This window comes from Festucalex cinctus, chromosome 16 (assembly GCF_051991245.1).
Source record: "Festucalex cinctus isolate MCC-2025b chromosome 16, RoL_Fcin_1.0, whole genome shotgun sequence".
NCBI lineage: Eukaryota > Metazoa > Chordata > Actinopteri > Syngnathiformes > Syngnathidae > Festucalex > Festucalex cinctus.
Genome location: NC_135426.1, coordinates 14,986,137 through 15,008,156, shown reverse-complemented (window position 1 = coordinate 15,008,156; position 22,020 = coordinate 14,986,137). Strand labels below are relative to the sequence as shown.

The 22,020-nt window shown below is 42.8% G+C and overlaps 2 protein-coding genes across 6 annotated transcripts in view; one reads left to right on the top strand and one right to left on the bottom strand.

Moving 5' to 3' along the window:
• Positions 1 to 8: 8 nt before the first annotated feature.
• Positions 9 to 19,380, bottom strand: eml3 (EMAP like 3). 2 transcript variants are annotated; one of them, XM_077501287.1, is made up of 24 exons: positions 19,109 to 19,376; positions 17,195 to 17,371; positions 17,001 to 17,124; positions 15,076 to 15,504; positions 12,300 to 12,410; positions 12,192 to 12,220; positions 11,452 to 11,487; positions 11,169 to 11,289; positions 10,946 to 11,095; positions 10,797 to 10,866; positions 9,972 to 10,082; positions 9,663 to 9,758; positions 8,952 to 9,086; positions 8,567 to 8,705; positions 7,770 to 7,921; positions 7,531 to 7,656; positions 7,321 to 7,452; positions 7,196 to 7,263; positions 7,024 to 7,112; positions 6,853 to 6,950; positions 6,681 to 6,768; positions 6,347 to 6,445; positions 1,497 to 1,627; positions 9 to 1,210 (listed from the first exon to the last, which is right to left on the bottom strand). In XM_077501287.1, exons 1-24 carry the CDS (start codon positions 19,131 to 19,133, stop codon positions 1,034 to 1,036), a joined length of 2,913 nt encoding a protein of 970 aa, XP_077357413.1. In that variant the 5' UTR covers positions 19,134 to 19,376; the 3' UTR covers positions 9 to 1,033. The 2 variants fall into 2 exon arrangements, with proteins under 2 accessions (XP_077357413.1, XP_077357414.1); XM_077501288.1 differs by lacking the exons at positions 9 to 1,210; positions 1,497 to 1,627 and adding an exon at positions 5,532 to 5,931 and having other exon boundaries at positions 19,109 to 19,380.
• The window catches only part of ecsit (ECSIT signaling integrator), a 6,846-nt gene continuing 3,518 nt past the window's right edge, over positions 18,693 to 22,020 (top strand). For 2 of the 4 annotated variants that reach the window (XR_013279243.1, XM_077501297.1), the window contains exons 1-5: positions 18,694 to 19,878; positions 20,428 to 20,539; positions 20,720 to 21,092; positions 21,161 to 21,384; positions 21,645 to 21,851. Coding sequence is in view for 3 of the 4 variants with exons in the window: in XM_077501297.1 (XP_077357423.1) it covers positions 19,697 to 19,878; positions 20,428 to 20,539; positions 20,720 to 21,092; positions 21,161 to 21,384; positions 21,645 to 21,851 (1,098 nt within the window). In the remaining variant the exon portion in view is untranslated. Of the gene's footprint in view, positions 19,879 to 20,427; positions 20,540 to 20,719; positions 21,093 to 21,160; positions 21,385 to 21,644; positions 21,852 to 22,020 lie in introns of all 4 variants that reach the window. The other 2 variants (XM_077501298.1, XM_077501299.1) reach the window with 2 other exon arrangements.

Sequence of the window (22,020 nt, the reverse complement as noted above, 5' to 3'; positions counted from 1 at the left end):
TCAGCAAGCACATTGGTACATTTATTTTTTATTTGTGACAATAAGTTTATAATGATGAAGGCATGACACGTTCAAGCTTACAATTTTAATTTAAGAATTTGTACTGAGAATACATATATACAATTTCATTTGAGGTTGGATATTATGCAAAAAAAAAAAAAAAAAAAGAATTGAAGCGTTAAAAAAATTAAATAATAAAACTGATGTTTAAAAAAAATGCAGCAAAAGAAGAAAGGGTCAAAAAAAGAAATCTCGAAAATTACAGACTGTCTGTATGTGGTCAAAAATGGCAACGAGCAAGCTGAAAAAATGAAAAAGGCCTAAAGCTTAGAAAACAAAAATGTGTTCAAGTTGACAAACACGCCACCACTTGCAGAGCAAGGCCGCCCCCTACCGACATTCAACTGAATAGTCCAACTTTGGCTCAGTTTTTCCTGTTTCTGTTTGCATGTCCGCAATGTGGACTTACTCCTCCCACATTCCAAAAACGAAACATATTAGGAGCCTCTAAATTGTCCATATACGTGAATGTGAATGTGGACGGTTGTTTGGAAATTGTATGTCCCTTCAAGGGTTTTCGCCCAAAGTCAGCTGGGATAGGGCTCAACTCACCTGAGACCCGAATGAGGACAAGCAATACAGAAAATGGATGCAAGGTCACTGAATTCATTGTATTTTTTTGGAATGTATACACAAATGCACAATGAGCCATTTGAAGGTAATGTTGGTTTCTTTTGTCAGTGTGTTCGCGGCAGGTTCACTGATAGCAAATAGTATATTGTTTAAAGCAGGGGGTTCTCAAACTTTTTGGGTCACAAAACAAATTGAGTTTGTAGGTCAAGGTACCACTGTAACTCCAGAGTATTTTCAGTGTCACGCGCCACAAACGACGCCAGTAAACAACGGAATGTTTATCCGAATATCACAGCAACAGAAGTCACATTTTGCATCTGGAAGACAAAAATCCAATCCAATCCTGTAAAGTCTGTCACCTGTCCATACTTCATGTAGACCCTCTTTCTGTCGTCGCCAGTTACTGGCTGGTGGAGGCGGGTTCCGGACAGCTGGCTGCGGCGCCGCCGCCTCGGACCACCCGCCACTGGAGGATGCAGGTGTCCTTGCCGCCCATGGAGAGCAGGTAGGAGTCGTTGTGGGTGAAGCGCACATTGGTGACGTGGCTGCCGTGGCCCTCGTACCTGTGGCTTGGCGCCTGGAGTGGGAGAAAGACACAGAATACAAGAAATGTGAAACACAACCTCTCGAAATACAGGAGGCTTGTTTATTTATTTATGTATTCATTTATTTTTACAGCAAAAGCAGCAGTTCGAATCAAATGAAAGAAAATGGGAGGAAAATTCGAACTGAAAGCAAGGATGAAGTGAAGCTGGTCACGCTCTCACGCACTTATGTAAACTCCAAAACAGGTTTTGCCTTGAACGTTTTGGAGGCGTGGTAGAATAATATTTGCTTCAGCAAAACAGAGCGCGGCGCCGTACCTTGGGTTTGGGACAAGGGTACTGGAAGAGATGGACTTTGCAGAAGTCGTCGGCCACGGCCACCACGCTCTCGCTGTGGGAGCGACACAGCGCGTTGATGTCCGTTCCGTCCGAGCCCTCCAGCCACACGCCTGGTGAAAAGCCGCAATTTAGAAATTAGGGCCTGAGGAATTTGGACCTTTTTATTTTATTTCTTTGGGGAGCCAATGGCAGAATAAATTTACAATAACATATGAATGCGCTAATTAATCAGCAAGAAGATAGCTAGCTAGCTAGTAGGGATGCCACGATAAGGGCAATATCGTGATATTGTGATATTAAAACTGCCACAATATCGCGTCGTCATGTTCATAATATTTAAAAGGAACACATATGTTAAAAAAGTCAGGTTGATTTCCATTTGTGCAGTTCTAGCACCCTCTAGTGATCAGTTTATTAGTGCAATTTAATTTTCATTAGGGATGGCTTGGCCTTCTATGTTTAAAATCTATGCTAATTGTCAGATGAAGGAACCAAATTTGCTTGTGAAGCGATCAATGTGTGCTTGCATTAGCAAGTAAGTGCCTCACTATTGTTATTAGCGATTGTAGGTGGTTTATATGCATTGCTGTTATGTACAAAAGCACAATATTGTGCTTTTTTTTTTAGTATGAGCTCTTCTTCTTTTTTTTTTTTTACAATATTGTGATATTTTTTAAATATCGCCAACGCCCCCACAATCTCGTGATAATTATCGTATGCCTTCATATCGTGATATCGTATTGTGATGTTTGGATATCGTTACATCCCTACTAGCTAGATAGCTTGCTAGCAAGATAGATAGATCGATTGATAGATAGACAGACAGATAGATGATTTAAAAATATATCAATTTTTTCGAGTTATTAACACAACATTAAAGATGTGAACTAAAGGCAGAAAATGTATCTATATTACTTTGTATTTGTTTAACTTTACAACACAGAGAAAAATTTGCAAAAACTGGCTGATTTTTTGTTTTTGTTTTTTTGTCGATTTTATTTGTGACACGACGAGGAGAGGTAGGACTCAGACGCAGGATAAAGGTAGGCCACAAAGGCAGCAGGTTTATTTCCGGCCAACAGCTGTCTACTCTCAACTTGAGAGTAGAAAGGGGAATCAAAAAGTGGAGAACTAAAAACGCTCCACTGGGGAGGAAAAAACAGGCAAAAGGTACAGGGGACAACAAAAGGCGCTCCGCTAGGGAGGAAACAAGGCTCAAGGCACAAGGGGTAACTAAGGGCGCTCCGCTGTGGAGAATAAGGCACAAAAATAAGGCAAAACAACAAGGCAACAGGAACAAGGACTCGAGGACTGTGGGACGCTTCCATGCACTGACTGTGACACTTCGGCACTGAGGGTAGAATGTGGGTGGCTTTTATTGTCAGTCTGATTGGTGGCAGGTGTTCGTAATCATGGGCGGGGACCGGTGATTATGGAGCGGCAGGAAGGGTAAGTGACCTGGAGTGATAGGAGAGTAAGGATTTTCACAATAATACAGGAAACATGGATAACAAAATAAAAGCATGGCCTGTCACGCAGGTGGCGGCGTGACAGTACCCCCCCCTCAATGGCCGGCTCCTGACGGCCATCCGACCCATAGAGTCCAAAAACAAGGGCGGGCGGAAGGGGGCACGGAGGTGGGAACACGGCCCACCCCTCCGTCCCAGACAAAAGGGCAGTCCAGGAGGGCGACCATGAAGCCAGACAAGGGGCCGTTCAGGATGTTCCCGATAGAAGAGTCCGCGGGCGGACTTGACGTGGCGTGGCAAGCTTGGCAGACTTGACGAGGCGTAGCAGACGTGGCGTGGCAAGCTTGGCAGACTTGACGAGGCGTGGCAGGCTTGGCAAACGTGGCAGAATTGGCGTGACAGGCTTGGCAGACTTGGCGAAACGTGGCAGAATTGGCGTGACAGGCTTGGCAGACTTGGCGAAACGTGGCAGAATTGGCGTGACAGGCTTGGCAGACTTGGCGAAACGTGGCAGAATTGGCGTGACAGGCTTGGCAGACTTGGCGAAACGTGGCAGAATTGGCGTGACAGGCTTGGCAGACTTGGCGAAACGTGGCAGAATTGGCGTGACAGGCTTGGCAGACTTGGCGAAACGTGGTAGGCTTGGCAGGTGTGGCAGGCTTGGCTGACTTGGCGTGGCAGGCGTGGCAGACATGACGAGGCGTGGCAGGCTTGGCGTGGACGGCTTTGGCGTGGACGGCTTTGGCGTGGACGGCTTTGGCGTGGACGGCTTTGGCGTGGACGGCTTTGGCGTGGACGGCTTTGGCTTGGTCGGCTTTGGCTTGGTCGGCTTTGGCTTGGTCGGCTTTGGCTTGGTCGGCTTTGGCTTGGTCGGCTTTGGCTTGGTCGGCGTGATGCAGAGACTTGGCGTGACCTGATGCAGAGACTTGGCGTGACATGATGCAGAGACTTGGTGTGGCTCAGGGTCTTGGAGATGCGCCCGGCGAGACTCGGGGGCTTGAGGCGGTGACTGGCGAGGTTCAGGAGCGAGAGACTCAAGGGTGACCAGGTTGACTGCGGCTGAGGATGCACTGGTCGCTGATTGGTCCAAAACGTGATCCCTACAATCTTTTCCCCAATCCAGTATATTCCCGGAGTTCCAGTCAATTCGGGGGTTGTGTTGACGTAGCCAAGGGTGTCCCAGAACCAAAGTGGGTGACGAAGCTTGGATTACGTGGAAACGGAGATTTTCGATATGTTGTCCAATTCGTACTTCCAGGGGTTCGGTGATGTGGGTGATGCTGAAGAGCTCCTTGCCATTCAGGGCTCTGGCCTGGATGATCCGGGGAAGGGGTTCGGTGGTGGCTCGTACTTGCTTAACGAGGCCCCAGTCCATGAGGCTCTCGTCGGAACCGGAGTCGATGAGTGCTGGCATGTCAATGGTCATAGCATGGTGGCGTATCTGGGCTTGCGTGATTCTTTGTGTCTTAGCAGGTCGGGGTGACGAGGAACTCACCGGTGCACCTCTTTTCATGGTGCAAGTTCCCACCAGATGACCAAGTTCACCACAGTAGAAGCAGCGGCCTTCTTGGCGGCGACGCTGTCGCTCCTCGGTGGTTAACTGGGCCCGACCAAGCTGCATGGGTTCCTCCTCGACGTTAGGCACTTCCCTTGGCGCTGGTCGGGGAGGCATGATGAGCTGTGGCATTTCTGTTTCCATTGGCGGTGAAAAGGGGGTTGGTTCCACCCTTCTATGGTGCCCGCTGGACTTGGTCAACTCTCGTCGGCGATGATCAGCACGAATCGCTAGGGAGATCAGAGCATCCAAGTTGGTTGGAAGGTCCACGGGAATCAGGAGTTCTTGTATGGCGGGTGAGAGTCCTTTCAGAAAGTGGTCCTGTAACGCTGTGGAGTTCCAGCCACTGTTTGTGGCCAAGGTGCGAAAGCGGATTGCGTAATCGCTGACGGGTTCTTTGCCTTGTTGGAGCCGGCTCAATGCTCGTGCCTTCTCTCGGTCATTGTTGTCGGGATCAAAGACCTGGCGCAAGGCGGCTTGAAAATCCTGTACATTTTGGCAGACCGGGGAGCCCCTGGCCCATTCCGCGGTTGCCCAGGTCTTGGCTCGTCCAGTCAGGTGGGACACCATGAAGGCTACCCGGGACCGAGCTGTGGAAAATGCCTGTGGTGAGTGTTCAAAATGGATGTCACACTCCGTGAGAAAAGTCTGACATTGTCCAGGTTCACCGGAGTATCGTTCTGGGGAGGCCAGTCTCAATCCTACCCCGGTGAATGACGTGGTCGGGACAGAGAGTTCGGGGAGGGGTAGCTGTCCGGTGGAGGCTGGAGCTCGACGCCGCGATTGGCTCACCAGTCCTTGGACCTGGCTCGACAGCTCCTTCAGCTCCGAAATCACGGCTTGCTGAACCTTTTCCTGGTTGGCAAGCCGGAGCTCAAGGCTCTGCAGCGCAGCCTCGACCTTTCCTGCTGGGTCCATGCTGGCCGAAGTGTACTGACACGACGAGGAGAGGTAGGACTCAGACGCAGGATAAAGGTAGGCCACAAAGGCAGCAGGTTTATTTCCGGCCAACAGCTGTCTACTCTCAACTTGAGAGTAGAAAGGGGAATCAAAAAGTGGAGAACTAAAAACGCTCCACTGGGGAGGAAAAAACAGGCAAAAGGTACAGGGGACAACAAAAGGCGCTCCGCTAGGGAGGAAACAAGGCTCAAGGCACAAGGGGTAACTAAGGGCGCTCCGCTGTGGAGAATAAGGCACAAAAATAAGGCAAAACAACAAGGCAACAGGAACAAGGACTCGAGGACTGTGGGACGCTTCCATGCACTGACTGTGACACTTCGGCACTGAGGGTAGAATGTGGGTGGCTTTTATTGTCAGTCTGATTGGTGGCAGGTGTTCGTAATCATGGGCGGGGACCGGTGATTATGGAGCGGCAGGAAGGGTAAGTGACCTGGAGTGATAGGAGAGTAAGGATTTTCACAATAATACAGGAAACATGGATAACAAAATAAAAGCATGGCCTGTCACGCAGGTGGCGGCGTGACAATTTGTGGGGGACAGGAGATTTAATGTTTGTCATGAATAGTGAAAATAGAATATACATCCCCCCCAAAAAAATTATAATTACTCATACATGCCACAAGATGACAGCAAAGCACCACAATTATTTAAATGAAGCTCCTTCATTCACATCAACATAGCTCCTTGGCTTTAAGCTGCCATCAAAATGGCAACAAATAATTAACACTTGTATTGGTTTGGCATTCGCAAATGACAAACCTTGAATGAGTGGGATTTATTTTACGATGAAATGACTTTTAAGAATTTAAGCCCCCTATCTGGAATCCCACTTTTTGCTTCCTCACCTATGACATGGAAGCCCAGCACGCAAGTGTAGGAGGCCCACTCCCGGTCTTTGCTCTCAAAGCGATTCCTCAACAGTTTGCAGCCCGCAGCAACGTCCCCTGACAGAATAGAACATACATGTGCGTTAACACCACTCATGAAGCTCTGAAACGCCATGTTTGTCCTTTAAAAAGATGAGAGTGGGAAGTTTGGGTCTGTCTATTCAAACTCTATCAGTCAGAATGATTGGCAATTATGCCATGTCACTATATGTTGCTAGCAAAGATAGACGAACAAGGTCATGTGATTTGAAATCACGGCTTAAAATTGCATTTAAAAATTGTATCAACTTACAATAGAGAATTTCATAATCGCCTGAATTCGACATAATGTACTTCCCGTCTTTGGACCAATCCAAGTGAGTAATGAAACTGGAGTGGCCCTATGAGGACAGACAGAAACAAACAAAAAGGTCAGGAAAACAGGTACAACAAGTATATCATCCTCATGCCTCAGTATAACTCACGTTGCATCTCCCAAAACGAGTGTAACGCCGTCCATTTTCCGTCACGTTATAGATGTAGATGAAGTTGTCATGGGACCCCACAGCCAGACAGCTGCCGTCTGTTAACATGGATGCTCATAATGCGGAAACAGAACCCCCACCCGACAGGAGAGGCTTTGTACTGTATACTACCTGGAGAATATCTCATGACGGAATGCTGCTCGTTCCCGTCGACTGCCTCGGAGATGACCTCCGCGGTCAGCAGGTCAAGGACGACCCATCTGTTGCGAAACCCACAGACGGTTCAAGCCGCTAGACTCGAGCATAAATACTTCCTGACGTGGCTTACTGAGTAATACGTCACCTTCCTGTACTGAGGCCGACCGAAACCACTGATCCATTTGGGCAGAAATCGGCGCACAAGCCATACTCCTATAGAAAAAACATGCGTTTTTGTGTGGCAAAACATCCCGAGCAGTTGGTTGGTACCTCCAGGGTGATGCTCCATTGTAGCGTGTGTTCCTCGGTGTTCCATAAGCACACCTGCCTGTCGTGGCCGCAGGAGAGAAAGTTGTTCATGGACGGATGTGTCGCCAGACCCCACATCTCGTCCACGTGACCCTGAGACGTAATTAGTTACTTCAAAATTGTGACCATTAACACAGCTTTACAGAAATATCTTATTTTTTTTGCACGTACTTGCACTATGGCCACAAAACCGGATGAGAACGTTCCCCTGAGGATGCCGTTCCTTGTCGTTCCGACTAACAGTTCCTCTCCGTCAATATCCGCAACGGTGCGGACCGCCCCAAAATTTTCAGGAATCTGGACACACGACAAGGGTCATGACCTTTCGACTTTTTCACGGCACTTTATTATACAGACGTACAGGCGGATGATTTGAGTGTTCGCGACACACAGAGACACTTCTGGTTCACCTCACACTCGTGCTCGGGAGCCAGGTCGGCGCTCCAGCGGATGATCTTGCGGTCTTTAGTTCCTCCGCTGAGCAGACCGCCTCCCTGCAGCGTGCACAAGGTGAACACGCTGCCCTCGTGCGCTCTGGTCTGTCGCATGATCTGGAAGGTCTCTGAAGGCAAATAAAAACAAAAAACAAGTGAATAATAAATACTGTAGAGTATTTTAACTTAGGGGAAGTCAACTACCCCAAAATTTATTGACAATAGTATGTTCTATGCAACCCACTAATGGAATATGAATTAAGCAGCAAAATCCAGCAGTTTTTATCAATATTACTTGCTGTGGCATCAATGTTGCTCAGGTCTCAGGTAACAATCAATCACAGTTCAGATTCAGAAAACAGATGATCTGTGATTGGTTATTGGCCTGAGACCTGAGCAACTCTGTGATGTCATCTTCAGTCGATAGCAAGTAGCAAAATGGCTGCTGCCGGAGATGGATAAAAACGGCTGGATTTTGCTGCATAACTCATATTCCACAAATAAATAAATCTAAAAATATAATAATAATAATAATAATAATAATAATAATAATAATAATACCCGCGACCCTTGTGAGGAATAAGCGGTCAAGAAAATGGATGGATGGATGGATAATAATAATAATAATGATAATAATGATAATAATAATAATAATAATAATAATAAATAACAGATTCATATTGATTCAGTAAGACGTCAATACAAAAGTATATCTTTAAAAAAAAAAAAAAAAAAAAAAAAAAAAAAAAATACAAAAGTATATCAAATTCTACCTTTGGCTCCTTTGCCAAGAGTTCTGGTATCTGCGGCAGACTTGCCCCATGTCAGGATGTTCCCCTCCGAATCGCCAGTTAAAACTTCACCGGTCAGGCTAAACACAAAGCACTGGATAAACTTGGGCTTCTTGAATTTCTGGGGGGGAGACAATAACACAGCGCACAGTTATGTCATGTCATCATTCGCTGAGGTTGAAAAAAAAAGGAAGAAAAGGAGTAGAAAGTAGGAGATAATATTAAGTATTTCGTTACTTCCCACCACTGGCTGTCGACATACTGTACAAATTTTTCCAGGCTGCTATTCTCCATTTCTCTTATTAAGAGATGATTAGGGAAGTGAAAGTGACGTGCAGGACGTTTGCTCGAGTGAGTCTCGTCTTACTCCGAAGATGCCTTGTTTCTTGGTGAATTGCCCCGCGTTGAGAGTCCAGAAGTAGACGTGCGATTTGCCACAGGTGATGATGTTGCCGCTGTCGCTGGGGTGGAAATCCACAGCGAGCACCGTCTCGTTGGTAGTCTAAAATAATAATAATAATAATAAAGACAACAAATCTACCACATTATCATCAAGCTATTCGGCTAGCTAGCATGTAGGCTACTTTTAAGCAAACATTAGCATTGAGGTACTGTACTGTTACTGTAAATTGAGTAATAATGAAATAAATTAGCATTTAATTAACATTTTATGAATTAAGGATGTGTATTGTTGATGGTTTATTATGTTTGTCTTGTAAGAAAAAACACAAGTGGTGAGCTTGAAAAAAATGTTGATCACCATACAAATTTGTTACAATATTTCCTGCTTTTCCGCCAAAGAAAATCTGTCGTGATCCTAGCCGAGATCTCTGGCAGATGTTTTTCAGCATGTAGCAGGATTTAAAGAAAATACACACACGCACAAAAAGATCCATTCATGCAAGTGCAGTAAAGCGGCATATGGACTATCCCGGAGCGGGCCAGAGGGGAGGGGCTGCCGTAATTATCTTGTTCCTCTTGGACAAACTCGTGTGTTTATAAGACGGCCTTTCCCAGGCAGCACAACGGGACGTGCTCGCGATTCGCGAACGCACTCCAACATTTGACTGTTCCTTACCTTGACCTCGGCTTGCTTGCTCCCTCTGGCGCAGTCCCACACTGACAACATATGCTCGTTGGAATCATCAATCACACACAGGAAGACGCCACAGTCCTGAAACACACAAGTTTCCAACGGGGTGGTAGAAATATTCCAGTGGGGAGCAAATTACAGGAAATTATCACCTGCTTGTTAAACTATTAGTGGAGCTCAGTGATCAAGAAGGTAAGGCTGGAATGTGCATCGGCAACTATGGCTGTCCTTTTTCACACGCAAGGACGTCACACTAGATTTAACACTGTTGTGAATATGTACGTACATACTCACCATAGTGGAAAACGCAACTGATCCCACGCCTCTCTGGAAAGTTCCAAGTCCGATCTGCTGCAGGGTGACCAAAGTGGCAGAGTCCCAAATATGAACACAAGGCTGCAGGGGCTACCACATAGACACAAGCACCAGAAAAGTCATTTACATAGTGGTAAAAAATGTTATTAAATTATTTTATTTGTTAATAGCACAAAAAAAAGCCTGATTTCCGTAAATCTTGAGAAGACAATGCTGCATGTCTCCTACATAGTAAGGGAAGAGTTGGAGTTTTACAACACTTCACAGAGAGTTCAGACGAACAATATTAAATTGACCATATTTCGACATACAAGGTTTCCAAACCTGACACGACGATATAATATTGCTATGGTACTATCCATTTGGCATATTGACATTAAGCAACTACTATATGCGGAATTGGGTAGAGCAGCTTCTTTTAATTGGGCCATACATAACCTTGCCTGATTAAAAAAAAGAAGAAAAAAAAAAAGAAAAGTGATTTGCCATAATTTTGTGGCATCTTACGGAAGCGTAGAGCTGCCAATGTGGAGCATTGGAACACATGTTCAAATGTATTTCAATATTTTCGAACATACTCGCCAGCTAAAAATATTTACTCCAGATTGGCAGCTCTACTCTTCCGTAGCATCTATAAACTAGCATATCTTTATTCTTTACTAACACTATTTACAAACTACAGTTAATTATTCAAATATAACTCAGTCTTGAGGTCCATTTTTCAATTTTATATTTTCATAATAATAATAATAATAATAAAATGACACACATTTTTGACTGACATTATTTGACTGACATTACCACCTTGCCATCTTTGTCCACGCCCGCCGTTTGGCCGGATGCTATTCGCACTTTGTCGGGATGCAGAGCGAGACTGCAAGAAAAGCACAAATATTGATATTGATCATAAAACTTATGGGTTATGTGATAGACAATAACTAGTAGGATCAAACCAGCGAACGCAGTCCGTGTGTTTGCGGTAGTGGCGCTGCGTGAGGTTGTTGATGTGGTAGAGGACGACCACGCAGGCGATGAAGTAGACAGCCTCGCCCGTCGGGAGGAAATACAGGTTGGCCCGACAGTCTCGCCCCCGGTAGCCGTAGCTGTCGCGCCAGGGTCAAGGTTGAAGTATCTTACAGTTGCTTTCATGGCGGACCAATGGTTGAAAAAGGATACACCCAGTCCAGTTCCAGTTTCTCAGAGGGCGGCTCCATCTTCAGGTCTTCGTAATTTTGGATGTTAGAGGGGATGTACATGGTGATTGGACGCCCGCGGATGAACATTTTGATAGACTGGCCTGAAAATAAAAAGCATGTCAGTAATATACAAAATATCCACGATATCGGAGATATAAAACTGTTTCTCGATATCGCGGATTTTGCCAGTGGGTGGGACCTTATCCCCACGATGAATAAATTACAGTCATGATTTAAAAATATTTTTTCATGGGTGTAGCTACCTTGACTGTAAGTTCCTCTTCTGGAGCCAGGGGAGCCTGTGAGTGAGAATTCAATGTTACATATTATGGACAATTTCATTTTAAACGGCTTGTTGAGAATCGTCATAACTGGATAAATAAAGATGTAGTTTTACAAGTTAAAGTTGTAAAGTCAAATTTTAACAAGGGAGAGAAGAAAATAATAACCAAATAAGTAAACTTAAAAAATATAACTTTATTCCTGTAATAATACGACTTTTATTTTGTAAACAATGCTTTCATTTGCTAAAAAAAACTTTTGCGCTTGAAAACAATTTTCAAATTGAATCTTTCTAAGCCGATGAGCACTTCCAGTTACTTTTTGTCAGTGCAAGTGAACGTCTTGTCTCCACTGTAGGAGACGTGGCCTTAAAATAAATCTTAACTGTAATCTATAAAAAGCTACTCTGAACCACAAATGTTGCTGGCTTGGAACTCTCAATCACTCGTTCCCTACATAAGTTGAACAGTCGTGGCAAATAAAGTACAAATACTTTGTTACTCTTTCTAACATTTACTTTTTTTACCCAAGTACTTTCTATACTTCTACTTATAATGAACAAAAATATAAACAAAACAATTTTGTTTTTGCTCCAACATCTTAAGGGAAAGAGCCAATACTTAATACTTAAGTATATAAGTACTTTTCCTGTATTGGGAATATTTTAAGTGAATGTAAAGCCACAATTCCATTTTGATGCAAAAAGAAATAAAATGATCACCTGCACTGGCAACAAGCTCTTTGACACGACTGCGGAGAAAGGAAGACAAACGGGATGAACGGAAGAGTCGGACAAAGCGGACAAGTGTCGACATGCGTCTCGTCTGACTTCTCTAAGCTTGGGGAGCGCGTGAGGAGGGTGGCCGAGGACGCCGCTTTTTTATCCAAGCGCTTGACCTGCCTCTTCAGGTTCCCCAGTTTCTCGCTGTTCCTTCGAAGCCTGCAAAATAAATAAATCAATCAATCAATCACAAAATATAACATTCCCTAACTTTTTCAACATTTTGTTAGTATTACAAACTTATAGATTTTTTTTCTTCATTTTGTCGTTATGGGGTGTTATGTGTACTAGATTTACTGTGTAAATCTAGTCAAGGTTTTATTGTTAAAGAAAACTAAAGAATACCTTTTGCAGTTCATTTTAAATGTATTCATTTCAGTATTTTTGATCCGTAGCTACTGAAAAAGGAAGGAGTTGCTTGAGAACTGTAATTTAATTTATTACACGAGTGACCTATTTTTTTTTGCTTACTCAATACAGTATATCCTCCTCACTACCAGGAAAAAAATATTGTCCAATCATGTTTATTTTGATATTCCCCAATCTTTGTGAAGCTGGAATACTGCAAAAGAATTTTTTATTTTTTAAGAAGTTTTTATTTTTAAGCTATGATGTGTCCACTACAGAGGACATTTTTTTTTAACTTAAATGCTCGGCCCAAATACAGTTAAAATAATTCAAACTACTTTAAAGAGTCTTATAGAAAACATGCTAACAACATTTAAAGCCTAAATTTGTTCAATAAAAAGTGTTATATCTAATTTTCCTCTTCCCTAAAAAGTGCTTGCACTGAGGGAAGCCATTTTCTTTTATGATGCGATCAAAGGTAGCAAAGTCCCGCCCCTACACATTTGGTATCATTGTAAAGGTCTGAATGTCCTCTATAGAGCACAAAAGGACTTAATTCAATCGTATGCACTGGGTGGGAGATATTCAGGTTTAAAAAGGTCCACTACAGAGGACAAATTTGAATTGCTGGTCGTCAGGAGGATATGAAAAAAAACTAATACATAAACTAATTCAAACTATAAGTAAACATTTTTGGGAAAAAACTATGCTAAACGCCATCTAACTGAAGAAAAGTCAAGACTAATTAAAACCTAACTATAATAAAAAAATAAAAAAATAGTACAATTATGAATCTAGCTAACAAAAAGTGGGAAAAGTGAAGCATTGTGAATGATTTCCAGATGTACTGTAAATATTCAAACACAGCGGTGAAATTACAATATGTCTTTCATGGCGAATAAGCAGCCACAATGTCAACTGGCTTGAGAAGCAGGAAGTGAAAATCAACCGCCGACACTCCTCCCGGAACATCAGTGAAAAGAGACCAGCTGCAGCATGTGTGCACCATCGACCAGCAAAATCAGCAAACCACAACAAGGAAGAAAGCATGCACGCACATGTCCACTTTAATAAAAGGCAGCATCGCCTAGACACGGTTCGAGAGAGACAATCCTTCAAAGAGTCAGAAGACAAGATGAGATCACGGATTTGTATGGGGAAAACGCACGAAAAGATTAGGGTTGATTAACAAATGGCGTTGCTGTAAAACGGCTTAATGTAAACATGCTTTTCCTGTCTGGAAAAACTGGTTCTCAAACAGGTGTTGTAACTTGTAGTCAAAAATTGCGATAAATTATGTCTGAGGTCTAAAAAGTGCATACCTACCTATCGGGACAGGTGTGCCAATAAACAAACATACTAAAGTAATAATATGACCTACCTTAGCTTTCAGTCAATTAAAAATAACTAAGATTTCCTAATTAACTCGTTTGCTCCCAAAAACGTATAAATACGTTCTATTTCAAATGTTTTAAGTGTCCCAAATACGTATTTATACGTTTTTTTATGTTTTTGTTTTGTTTTGTTTTTGTTTTTTTATGCTAGGGCAAACTCGGTCCTGCAGGTTTTGGATGTTTCCCTTCTCCAACACAGCTGAGATATGAACATCTCATCGGCAAGCTCAGCATAAGCCTGATAACGATCCTGTTGATTGGAAACAGCTTGTGTTGGAAGAGTGAAACCTCCAAAACCTTCAGGACTGCAGCCCTCGAGGACAGAGTTTGCGCGCCAGTTCTGGAGCATACAGAAGTCTTTGATGAAGCCTTTCAACTGCAAAGAACGGTTGAAGAAATGGTAGTTATTACACAAACGGCCAGCAGATGACGGCAGAGCAATATATTTCTTAATAATGATGAAACGTATTCTAATGATAGAATACGAAAAAGATGAAAAAGGGGTGTGCCAAAAAAAATTGATTCTCATAAGAATCGTGATTCTCATTCAGTAAAATTCAGGATGTTTTTAAATGTCCTAAAATCGATTTTATTTAAATTATTTTATACTGCCTTGCCTTTGTTTGTGTACAGGAAACGCTGTTGATGTTGTACCCGATTTGGCCACTTAGGGCAGTGTGGTTCCGTGTGTTCTGCTAAACAGTTAAGTTGTAGCCACATTAGAGAGTAGAAGGAAAACGTCACGATCAAATTATACTAATAAAAGTAGATATGTTTCATTGGCGTTAGAGTTATAAAGGGTCCTCGGAAAAAGTGAACCCAAAAAGTTTGAGAGCCCCTGGTGTAAACGCTCCCTAAATTACCCTGATGTCACTTTTTCCACCGGGCTCCAATATGTACACTAACTTGGAAATGTCGCTTGGTGGTGACTTCAATTTCCAGCGCCCCCTCCCACGTTCAGCTTTAACGCTACACGGTGGTTGGGAATGCAACTAGGTTTTGGAGGAACACCAGAGAAACTAAATTAATTTGCCCCAACAGCCATGCATTCACACACAGAGGATTGAGGCGAGCTCACGCACAGAGGTTTCTGCCGGACGGGGGACGCAGCACTTGACGAAGGACCCGGGTTCTTCGCATCAGCATCTTCTGGCGAACGATTTCCGCCCTGGAGGCCGACGACGGCGCTCGCCTGGATGGGCTCCTCAACCGACGCTATCCAACTCAGATCCTTTTCCTGCTCCGACGCTTCGTCGTCGTTGTCCTCCAGGTCCTCGTCGTCCTCCTCCACGCTGCTGGTGCGGTGCAGCTTGGCCCGATGCGGGAGGGCGTCCTCCAGGTGGAGGCTCTGCGCCCGTCCGGTTAAAACCGCCCTGCCATGCATCGCGTTGGGCTCGGGGTCGCTCGCCTCCGTTTGGGTGGACCGGTCCGCTGTCGCTGGTCTCAGTTCTGCTGACGCCGGTGCCGACGTGTGGCCGTTCGTGCTGGGCGCAACAATAGGCGGCGAGTGGCTGGACACAAAAGTAGAGGGCAAATTCATACATGCGATCCAAGTCTGAAATTTTGAAATCAGTTAATAAACGTGGTTTTATTACATCTTCATTCATCACCCAGCTCTACTGTGCACTTTGCTTAAACTACCTCCTTCCTTCTTTTCACTCATTCACTGCCATTGACGGGTAAAGACGTCAAAGCTGGCTATAAATGAGTTCGTTCAGGGGTCTGCAACCTGCGGCTCTGGAGCCATATGTGGCTCTTTAATCCTCTAATCTAATCTAATCTAATAATATATATATATTTTTTTTAATGAATAATCTGAATGAATTAATGATTTAGATGAAATGAATAATATTCAGAAAACGTAAACGAGTCCATTTTTTAAGTTGCCAGATAGAGGTGGATGAAAAGGTTTTAAAAAATACCCAAAAATATCAACAAAGTGACCATAAAATATCACAAAACGAAGAGGAACAGCAATAAATTACCATAAAATGTCCATGAAATTGCAAAGAGTGTCAGAAAATTTAATTTAAAAAATGACAGGAGAAAATGTTCAAAAGGTAACCATAAAATGTTCAAAAACAAAAGAAATCCTGAAAATTATAAAAAAGGCAGAAAATGAAAAAATAAATAAAAAAAAAAGCAGTAAAATGTCAGAAAAAGGAAGAAGGTATCAAATTAGTGTAATTTATCCATAAAATTGTTAAAAATGTCAGACAATCTAAAATATATGAAAAACAAAACATGAAAAACAATGAATTACCATAAAATGTCCATGAAATTGCCAAAAGTGTCAGAAAATTTAATTTAAAAAATGACAGGAGAAAATGTTCAAAAAGTAACCATAAAATGTTCAAAAACAAAAGAAGAAATCCCCAAAATTATAAAAAGGCAGAAAATAAAAAAAATAAAAAATAATAAAATAAAATAAAAGAAGCTATAACATGTCCGGAAAAGGAAGAAGGTATAAAATTAGCGTAATTTATCCATAAAATTGTTAAAAATGTCAGATAATCTAAAAATGCATGAAAAACAATAAATTACCATAAAATGTCCAATCAATTGACAAAAGTGACATAAAATGTAATTAAAAAATGACAGGAGAAAATGATCAAAAAGTAACCATAAAATGTTTAAAAACAAAAGAAGAAATTTCATAAATTATAAAAAGGCAGAAAATATATATTTTTTTTTTTACAAAATTAAAAAAAGCTATACTATGTCCAAAGAAAGGAAGCAGAAATCTATCTAAAAATGTATGAAAAACAAAGCATTAAAAATTAAGAAAAATATATAACAATAAAAAATAAGAAAATTAATCTCAAAGTATTGGATGTTGCATATTTTTCTGCTATGGTGCAGCTCTAATTAGCTCTTGGCCCTCAGTATGTTAGACTAACACTAACACACTGTTTCCATCATCACAAATTAATTTTCAAATGTTTTGCTGCTTTTTTAGTTATTTATTTGGCCTAAAATGACTCTTTTGACAGGAAAGGTTACTGACCCCTGAGCTAGTTCAACCCCCTGGCTGGAAGTCCTGGCTCCATCCTCAATGCAGAAGCTGGAAGAAATCTTTCCGCTCTCGTGGCAGCAGACTTGGTTGATCAATCTGGCGGCAGCGGGGTTCACTACAAGCGACAGATCGCGGCAGGTCAAATCGAGCCCATCAATTGCGGGGAAAGAAAGGTTCAAGCAAACCTGCTATGAGCTGCTGCTTCAGTACGGGGAGAAGCCGATCGTGGAGGTGGATCCGGCGCAAGGCGTCCGCGAGCGAGGCCTTGAGCAGCGTGATCTCGTCCTCCTGCGCCTGAAGACGCGTCTCCATCAGTAACGCCCGGTCGGCGGATTCCGTGCTGCCGTCCGCCGACGCGTCATCTGAGGACAGAGCAAAATGATCGCGTGAGCCGGCGGGTCTTCTCTGATTCTTCTTGGCCCAATCTACAGTACGCTTGTGGAAGAAGAAACATGACAAGCTGCGGTCGCACCACACCCGCTCCTGCCTCTTCACAGGATCCGCTTTTGGCAGCAGTCTTTCAACTTGGCGGACAACTCGAGAGTTTTATTGTCTTTTTCCTGTGACACTTCCTGTTTGGAACAAGCGTTCACAAAACACGGTACAGCGCGTAGGTCTTACATTTTTGGCTCACAGCCTGACCTCTTTGGACTGAAGAGGTTGCAAATGTACACACTCTACAGTGAGTAGAAGTACAGATACTTGTGTCAGATTTATCGGCCTTGGTCCTGAGATCCTAATTTATGGGATAATCCCAGCTGCAAACTTGTTTTGCAGAGGAGTCTCCCCGGAAAGAGATTCCAGAATGATAGCGTGTCTAAAGTTGAGCATCAATGGTACAGTTGTTCTTATCAAACTGGTTCAATGCCATATTTAGCATTTTTTTTCTCCCTTCTAAATCATGTGCAGCAGCTGCACAGCGGCCGACTGTGCAGAGGTTGTGGGTTCGAAACTAGGCTCCAGCCTTTCTGTGTGGAGTTTACATCCTCTCCCTGGTGCTGTGTGGCCTTTCTCCAGGTACTTCGGTTTCCTCTCACATTCTAAAAACACACATGGTAGGTTGACTGGGTGTGAGAATTGTGCACCATCTGCCAACTTGCTGCTTGTTGTAATTGTGAAGGCTCAAATTTTTACTCAAAAATTACATAAAAGTTGAAGGTTTGCTGATGTACTATGGCTCACTTAAGTAAGGTAGTGTGATTTGGCAATCGGCATTGAATCGACATGACTGAGCTTGCTCCCAACATAAATACAAACAAGAGTTCCGCAATGTGGCATTAGTTGTTTTGTATTCTTTGTCATCCATTTAGTAGTGAGATAATAAATTTAATTGACTCTTTTCTTGATGCTACATTAATAACAAGTGTCTCATTCTATCCTCAAATCTGCCTGCAATTTTTTAATTTAAATGTTCTTTTTTTTTTTTAGGCAAATTGCTTTCGAAAGGAGCAGATGCTAATCACAATTAGTAGGAATTTTGAACGAAATGATCTAATTCAATGCAGACAGGATATGTTGCAAGCAGCTGACAAATACACATTGAACAAACACATAAAACCAATCAATGGTGTGATTATGGTTAGTTCGCATAGTCTAGAGGATCTATAGAAAACAAATAAAGATCCTCAACTAACTTCAACGTAGTTCCTTGGTATCACGACACATCAGGGTGCAGACTCAGGAGATAAGTATACTTTATTTGATTTATTTGTTTTATCTCTCTGAATCATTACCATCACCGTATAGAAAAGGAATTTTATATTCACTTGGACTGACTTGTATTAATATCGGGGAGGCGATCTGAAACATTTACACGTGATGAATATTCAAGTTAAAAAAAAAAATCAGGAAGTGGGTACTTTTTCGCAACACGTACGTATTCGCGTTGTAAATAGCCTCGTTGACAAATGATTATTTTTTCACAAACAACGAGGAAACAGTTGTTGATTTAAAAAACAACAACACACACACACAACAGACACAACTTTGTAACTAGCTAGCATCTGCCTCCACGCCCACGCACTTATGTCATGTTCACGCAGTGTATAAATAAATAAATAAACTTTGTACAACGAATGCCGATAAACACAAGTACTCACCCAGGCTGTTGGTTGAGGACTCCATGCAGTGTTTTTTTATTTTGATTTTATTTTTATGACGCGTGTCGTTGAGAGTCCCGAGGCGACCCGAAAGAGGTGTGCTTCGTCCCCATGCTGTGAGATGAGTGTGTCGCTCACAGAGGTCAAGTTGTCAGGGAATCAGGAAGAATTTTGCCTCCAAAGTCTACTTTGTCATCTCCACCATGTCGAGTATCCACACTGTTACTATTGCTTAACTCTAATTCGCTTCTGTTTTAACTCTTCATAGTAATTGAGTACGCCTTATACGCCTCGGTTTGGGATGTATTTGTCGCCATCATGTGGACACTTTCATTAATGCAATTGTTAGTGTTGTTTCCGTGAACTTTACCGAGATGTTATACAGTATTTTAATATTAAGTAGCTGTTATTAATCCTTTAGAATTTATATAATGATAAAAATACATTTTACTCTTCCGTGGGACTCTTCTTTTTCATTGTGTTTTTTGGGGGGCACAACGATATGAATAAACGTAACAAAATAAACTAAAACGGCTAAAACGAATTTAATACGCCCTTACGGTATGACCAACAAAGCTATTTTTTGCGATGATTTTAGCTCATGCCGTCTATGCATTGTCGAAAAAAATAAAAATAAAAAATGAACCGGAACAAATATCATTCCTGTTGTCAATACCGGCGGCATTTGGAAGGGAACCCGGATGTCAGTCGGTGATTTTACACAAGTACACTCATGAAGAGCAACCTGAAGGAGACACTGAGCGACAAAGGTATTCTTTTTAGATTTATTACATACACACACACTAATGAACTACTTTGAAAACTCAGAATTTTTAACATTGAATACATTCGATATTAAGCCATTATAAACGCATGCACCAGAACACTGCATTTAAATAACGATCCAAATAAAATTAATGCACTGTCTGGCATAAAAGTTACATGAAAATTATACCTAAAATGTAGGTACAATTTTCACATTTCCCCCCTAGACATTTAGGTCCTAAAGGTCTGAAAACAAATGTTGTGCTAAATTAATAATAATAATAAATCTACACTTCGCAGTTTGAACATTAACACTGCAGTCAAATATAGGATAACAAAAATTAATTTAAACTACGATTTGATTTTAAAAAAAAAATAAACTAAAGTACTTTCGACTGACAGCTCCACTGCCTTGGAAGCACATACCTTGTGGTAAACGTTTCCAACATGTTAAAAAAAACAAAAAAAAACAACACCACTTATTTGCAACATATCAAGTGTGCGACGATTGCATATAATTCTGTGTAATAACTGTCATGTGCTTTCTTCCCAAGCAGTTCCACCATGAAGTGCGCACAGTGCCTGCTCCGGCTGCTGGGCCAGTCCGCCTACCCTACAGCCCGGTCCGCTCGCCCCAGTTTGCTACGCCATCCACAGCTTGACCAGGTAAATCTGCTTCTCAAATATAATTTGCTAATATTAAGTTAAAAACTATTACTATTACTATTAGGAATAAACCTGTCTCATTTTTATGGTGAAAACTACTGTTTTGCAGGACCCAGAATGATGAGAACATAATCTGAATAGTGTTGTTATGCATTAATTCATATGTTTGACTTTGCACAGGTGAGGCATTTCCGCAGTAACAAAGGCGGCCCCATGCCCGCCGAGTTCATCGGCGAGCACCATGCCGAGATGCCCGTGGTCGCGCGCGACCCATTCGACACGGAGCACAAAACCAAGGCCTCCTTCGCTGAGGCGCTGCAGGCATTCATCAAGACTGACGTGAGACGACGGGGCCACGTGGAATTCATCTACGCGGCACTCAAAAAGATGCCCGAGTTCGGCGTGGAGCGCGACCTGACCGTCTATAACCAGCTGCTGGACGTGTTTCCAAAGGAGGTGTTTGTTCCCAGGAACTTCATCCAGCGCATGTTCAACCACTATCCCCGGCAGCAGGAGTGCGCGGTGCAATTACTGGAACAAATGGAGAACTACGGTGGATGTCCAAGTTGCACGATGTGCTCGCTCAAATCGACAAACTGAATTGGTTTCCTTTCTCTGCAGGTGTCATGCCCAACGTGGAAACCAAGGTCCTGCTGGTGCAGATTTTTGGCGAGAAGGGCCACCCTGTGAGGAAGTACCAGCGCATCATGTACTGGTTCCCGAAATTCAAACACGCCAACCCTTTCCCCGTGCCGCATCAGCTGCCCGAAGACCCGGTGGACCTTGCTCGCTTCAGCCTGAAGCGGATAGCCAACGACCTGGACGCCAAAGTCACCGTTTACCAGGTGCCATTTTAAGCCATTTCAAATTGTATCTAAAATTTTTCAAGTTGCTAAAAGCAAACTCCAACACAGTGGATTTAAAGTCTACACACCCTTGTTCAAATGCTAGGTTTTCATGATTTAAAAAAGCTAAATCGTTCAAAAGCGTTTTCTACCATTAATGTGACCATTTTTTAGTGGACTTATGTCATAGTCATTTGCTACAAAATGAAAACCATATTTTCAATCATAACAGTCATCCTCTTACCCGACCTCCTCACCAGATGCCATGCACAGATGTGACAGCGAGTGGCGAGCAGTTCACGGTCCCCCACGTTGTTGGCATCCAAAGTCCTGACCAGATGGAGCTCCTTGGCAAGCACGACCCGAGCAGGCCCGTGTTCGTGGAGGGACCTTTTCCCCTGTGGCTGAAGAGGACCTGCGTCCACTACTACGTCCTCCGGGCGGAACCCTTGCCGCCCGGTGAGAAGGTGGGCGAGAACAGACACTGAAATGTATTTAAGGAATTTTGTGATCGTAAAATAAATTATGGTAGATAATGATAAGAGAAAAAAAATACAGTACCTGTATGTGACGTTTTCAGTCAACAATTCTCGAAAAAAAAATGGCCATGTCTTGTCCTTGTATTTTTTTTTATAG

Coding starts and splice junctions, on each gene's coding strand:
- eml3 (XM_077501287.1), bottom strand. CDS start 19,133: ATGGAGTCCTCAACCAACAGCCTGG. Junction 9,087..9,662: donor GCAAGCAAGCCGAGGTCAAG/GTAAGGAACAGT, acceptor TTATTATTTTAG/ACTACCAACGAGACGGTGCT. Junction 7,657..7,769: donor CTCCCGAGCACGAGTGTGAG/GTGAACCAGAAG, acceptor TCGTGTGTCCAG/ATTCCTGAAAATTTTGGGGC.